General features: G+C 36.1%; 2 protein-coding genes across 2 annotated transcripts in view; both read left to right on the forward strand.

The window, feature by feature from the left end:
• The window catches only part of LOC109823517, an 11,501-nt gene extending 10,477 nt beyond the window's left edge, over positions 1–1,024 (forward strand). Inside the window, exons 4-6 of the mRNA XM_020389798.1 lie at positions 440–511; positions 627–632; positions 725–1,024. Of these exons, the coding sequence (XP_020245387.1) occupies positions 440–511; positions 627–632; positions 725–844 (198 nt within the window). The 3' untranslated portion in view covers positions 845–1,024. The remainder of the gene's footprint in view (positions 1–439; positions 512–626; positions 633–724) is intronic.
• The window catches only part of LOC109823626 (DNA excision repair protein CSB), a 10,016-nt gene continuing 6,895 nt past the window's right edge, over positions 2,115–5,235 (forward strand). Inside the window, exons 1-4 of the mRNA XM_020389909.1 lie at positions 2,115–2,192; positions 3,516–3,651; positions 4,271–4,831; positions 5,182–5,235. The exon at positions 5,182–5,235 is cut by the window's right edge and continues 331 nt beyond it. Of these exons, the coding sequence (XP_020245498.1) occupies positions 3,559–3,651; positions 4,271–4,831; positions 5,182–5,235 (708 nt within the window). The 5' untranslated portion in view covers positions 2,115–2,192; positions 3,516–3,558. The remainder of the gene's footprint in view (positions 2,193–3,515; positions 3,652–4,270; positions 4,832–5,181) is intronic.

A 5,235-nucleotide genomic window follows, 5' to 3' on the forward strand; every position in this document is an offset into this window, starting at 1 on the left:
CCCCCCACTCCCCTCTCTCTCTAATCTCTCTAATGTCTATCGCGAAGTAAAATTTTACAACCGGTTAGTTATCCTAAATGTAAATCACTATTCATGATGCAATTTCTAATGTTTATGATACATTAAGTATGTTTAGATTACATATTATAATGTTATGTTATGTTATGTGTGAACATCATCTGATACGACACCCCACTATTTTTTGCATATTCCCTATTTTCACAATCTGATATGGATTTTGGCCGTTTGATATTTCCGCGATATCTGATATTTAATACATTGGTTGTATGTAGTTTGGATCATAGACAAACTTGGATTCATAGTGACTAATCTATTTTCAGATTTTACCGATAGTACAAATACTGGGAAGACTGTCACTGAGATTATATTTTGTCTAATTTTGTCGTTGATGTTCTCTCATGTGTCTTGTTTATTATAGGAGGCATTCTCAACCCCCATTCAGCCACTAGATATTCTCGCCGACCAACCTGCAGGGAAGAAGTTTGAATGGGTAAACTTTACGTTTATTTACTAGAAATGCTAATTTCACATTCTTTTTTTTTTCCGATTCTGACTTCCCTTCTTTTGTGATCGTATTCTGGGTAACTGAACGGAAACTTCTTCAGGCAAAGGTATATTGTTTCACATTTCTGCAACTCGAGAGCTCCTGAAACAACAATTACTGTTTGTTTGATACTGATAGTTTAGAGACGTTTGTATGCAGAGGTTATTAGCGAAGTATGGATCACTGGTTTCAGTTCTTGGGTTTATCGGTATGTTCGTCTACATGGTTGCCAGCCCGTCAAAATCCAGCGGCGGAAAAGGAAGCAAGAAGAAGCGTTGATCGCTTTAAGATTCCCGCTAGTGACCAGTTTTTTTTTTTTTTTTTTTTTTTTTTTTGAAAACTGTAGTTGAGATTTTTTCTATGTAGAGGTTCTGAATTAATCTGTGAAGTGTAGTTTAGACCGTTAAATGGCAATATGCTGAAAAACATTATTGAAGAATCCTACACTTTTCTATTTCAGTTTGTGTTTTGCTTTTTGTTTTTCTTCCTCGTCTTTCCTCTTTATTATTATTATTATTAATTTTTTTTGAACGTATGATCAGTTATTTAAGTTGGTCGGCAACCATTGCGTGGCATTATTGACTCCTGCAGGTGTTTATGAATTGATCGTATATTTAAGCTCCTTTTCAGTTGTACGAGCGATGCGGCTTCTATATAGAATTTTTTTTTATGGTTCTATATTTATATTTTGCATATTTTGCAGCGTTACTACTAAAATAATGTTAGGGGCACACCTCCTACCACACCACCAATCACACCCCCCTCTCCCATCGCTACAGTAAACCGGGCCCCACATGAGATTTTAAAATTGCCACACATGAGATTTTAAAAATTTTAAAATCCGATGTGGGGCCCGGTTTATTGTAGCGATGGGAGAGGGGGGTGTGGTTGAAAAAAAACTCTCCGAAACTTCACGGGAGTTGAACTCCCGTGAAGTTTCGTAGTTCAAAAAACTTCACGGGAGTTCAACTCCCGTGAAGTTTCGGAGAGTTTTTTTCAAAAACCGACCTGGTTTCAGCACTGAGGCTGAAACCAGGTCGGTTTTTGCAATTATTTTTGAATGAGGTTGTTTTTTGGGAATAAAAGTCCAAATAGGTTGGTTTAGAAAATTTGTCCTTCTTTTTGCACATCAACTCCTGCACGTTCTCCATTCCCTTGCGGTTTATGTGCTCGAGCCGAGCTTCGGTGACCGGTCATGTATAAATTTTCTACTGAAGAGATTCGTGTATGTGAAAAATACAAAATTCTGAACCAAAAAAAAAAAAAAAAAAAAAAAAAAAAAATTTTAAAAAAAAAAAAAAAAAAAAAAAAAGAAAAAAAATTTGCCATGCAGAACTTGGCCAAAAAGCCTAACGGAGTACCTTCTCTTTAGTAACATAAATATTTTTTATTTTTCTTTTTCAACCACAATGTTTTACCGGACCCCAAGCAGAGCGCGTAAGAATCATAATCGGGTTCGTAACATGACCCGATCCGACCCGAACCCGAGAAGCAGTGGTCGCGGGTCGACCACGGAGACCACCGACCCGAGCTTTTGTTGCAAAAGCCACCCTTCCCTTTTTTCTCCGTCCTCAGCGAAGAAGCCCGAGGGCGGAAAAAGAATACCGAAGAGCTCTCCAGTCTCTCAGTGAGCGATCTCTCTTTAATCTTCTGTTCAAATTCTCTTTATTCGATTTGTTTGTTCGAATTCTCTTTAGCGGTCCCAAACAATTCGAGGGCTTCTAGATTACATACCCAGGTTTTTTTTTTAATCTTTTGATAAATTGGGGTTTTTTTTTTGGTGGGTGATTACTTATATAGTGATTTTCTTAATCCTAGGCTTACTGAGTTCAGAAGACATCAACTTTTTTTTTTTTTGGTGTGTTTTGATGATTATTCGAAGACGGAGGGAGAAAATTTGGTCATAATAGACCTTATCTGAGCTCAATAACGAAACATTAAGTTATAGACTGTAGAACTGTGGCAAAGCTTCTTTGCATTTTGTCCAAAAAAAGAAATTTTTTTGGATCCTGTGAAATGCTAACATTGTTAATATTAGGTGAATACAGGGGGAAGTCATTTAAAGCAATGGAAACTTTAGCATGTGGGGTGGAGGAGTAACGCTAAATATTTGAAGGTGTAGAGTTGGGTGCAGACTGAAGTTAACCTCGGTGTTAAAACATTTTTATATTAATTATTGCTATGATAGAAGAGAGGGCCCTTAGCATGAGCTAACACTACAAATTTGGGTGTAAAAGTTAAAATGGTGTGTCTTGTGGTGCTAGTCATCTTAAGTATTTTACATTATTTACGTTGCAACATTGGATAACAAAGAGTTTCTGCAATTCTGAGTGTTTCATGTGTAAAGGATTTTTTTTTTTACTGTTATGATTATATAAATATGGAGAAAATTATGTGGAATCGAATTTAGTGAGATGTATTGGGGCTTGAGATTAAGTCAAAATTAGAGAAAAGACTGGATGAGTTTCTATCTGTATAGGACGTACCCATGTGAAACAATTTACACTTGCAGACAGAAATTGTCAAGAAACTTTCTTTCTCTAAAGTGGAATTGCTTTCATTTAGTATCAGGTACATAACTATGCAATTTCTCACACATGAGCTTTTCAAGAAAATGATCGGATGACTACCAATACATTGGAGGGGAAATCACTTCATTTGTTTTCGGGATTGGGTTTGTAGTAATTTGAAGGTCAATTTATTGCTAGTATTGTTAACTAAATTTGACAAGGGAACAATGTTTATGAATGTTGGAGTAAGATTGTCTACTTTGGGAAATAACACCATACTGCTAATAATTTGTATGTGAATCTGCACTTTTTAAGTAGCTTGTTTCCTTACTCCAGGACTTCTGCTTTTACTTATGTTTTTGTGCTGCTGCTGATTATTTGAAACACATTTCTTCTACTGTTTTACATTTGAAGCGAATTAACAGTACATTTTCTTGCAGAACTCTATCTTAAATGTGATGTCTTTTGGGTTCATCGGACAATATGGATGACGAGGACGAGGATAATGTTTTGTTGGGCAGTTTGGGTATTACATCCGTGAAACCAGAAGATATTGAGCGCAAAATACTTTCAGAGGTATGTCTATAGATGACAGTGAGGCACATTTTGTTTCTTCCTATCCATGTTAAGTTTTCTTTGTGGAAATTCTCTTCAGTTGCTTTAGAAGTCAGTTTCTCATTCTATGTGGGACCTACTAGTAAATTCTAGAAAGCACCAGCTTGACAACTTCAAAATTAGCAGTTGGATTGTTCCTGATTTGTTGAATTGTTGTGTATTTGGACACAAAAGATTGGTGAATCTTTGAGAAGAAACTATATGTACCTACCAGAATCAGATAGCGTCTTTTGTTTTTATCATCTTAAAGTTGGTTCATCTGAGCTTGTTTATATTATAGAATCGTGCTCAAGTTTGTTAGTAGATTTAATATAACCACAGAAAGAAGATCACATCAGGATTCACATGTCATGTGCATGCTTATGTATTAGACCATAGTAGGCTCTGGTAGTTAATTTAAATGACTTGATAAAAAGAGAAAATAGACATACAGTTTGTTAGAAAGCCAGCTCTCAGGATTCTATTTGGAGCTGTCTCTTTTTGCTTTTTAGTTGGTGAAACCGTGAAAGACAATGCATTGAAAATATATTTTTTGTCAAGCAAGATGCTGCTTCCCTTTTGAAAAGAGCTGTACATGCAGGTGAAAACTGATGCTGGATGTGAGAGCGAATATGTGGAGAACTCAGAATACAACAGCCTTGATGGAGAACACGGAACCGATACATCATCTACTAGCCAAATCAATCTCTTCAACAAGTTGCGAGCTGTTGAAGTTGAAATCAATGCTGTTGCTTCTACCATCGAAAAGGGTAAAGCTGTTGCAGAAAAGGAGAATGAAAATTCAGGCATTGCAGATATCAAGGAAGATAAAAATGTGAGAAATAAGGATTCTGTTCAAGTTAATCCTGATGGATTTACTCTTCAGCAAGCACTAGCCACTGATCGTTTAAAGAGCCTTAAGAAAACAAAAGTACAGCTTGAAAAAGAAATTTCTAAAGTCAACAAGCATGCTCCAATTAATGGAAGTGGAGATGAGGTTCTTCTTGATTTAGTTAAGGAAAAGCCAAAACATAAGCAGAGGCTAAAACCAGTGGATAAGGACAACAAGGATTCTAAACGTCGTCTAAAAACAGTATCCTATAATGAAGATGCCGATTTTGATGCGGTGCTGGATGCAGCTTCTGCTGGCTTTGTAGAAACTGTAAGTTATGTGCTTATATGTTCAAGGAAAGGATGTGATTAAAGTTGATTTCCCTTATCACAGTAACCTATGCATCAATATGAATACGAACAAACGAAAACACACACAAACACACGGGTTCTTTTGTCCTAATTTTCACCTACGATATTGAGAATAAGCAAGCACTCTTTTTTTGTCTCAAATTTCTTTCTGTTCCTTTCAAATAAAAGATATTTTTCACTTGTCCAGAGGAGTCAAAATAGCTTCTCTCCATGTTCGAAAAGGGCATTGGAATTTCATGTCACACATTTACTTTTTACACGTGAAAATTGCAATCCTTAATGCTGATTTTCAACTATTTTACCTCTTAGGAAAGAGATGAGTTGGTACGAAAGGGAATATTAACCCCATTTCATAAACTTAAA

The sequence above is a fragment of the Asparagus officinalis genome, chromosome 9 (assembly GCF_001876935.1).
Source record: "Asparagus officinalis chromosome 9, Aspof.V1, whole genome shotgun sequence".
NCBI classification, from domain to species: Eukaryota; Viridiplantae; Streptophyta; class Magnoliopsida; order Asparagales; family Asparagaceae; genus Asparagus; species Asparagus officinalis.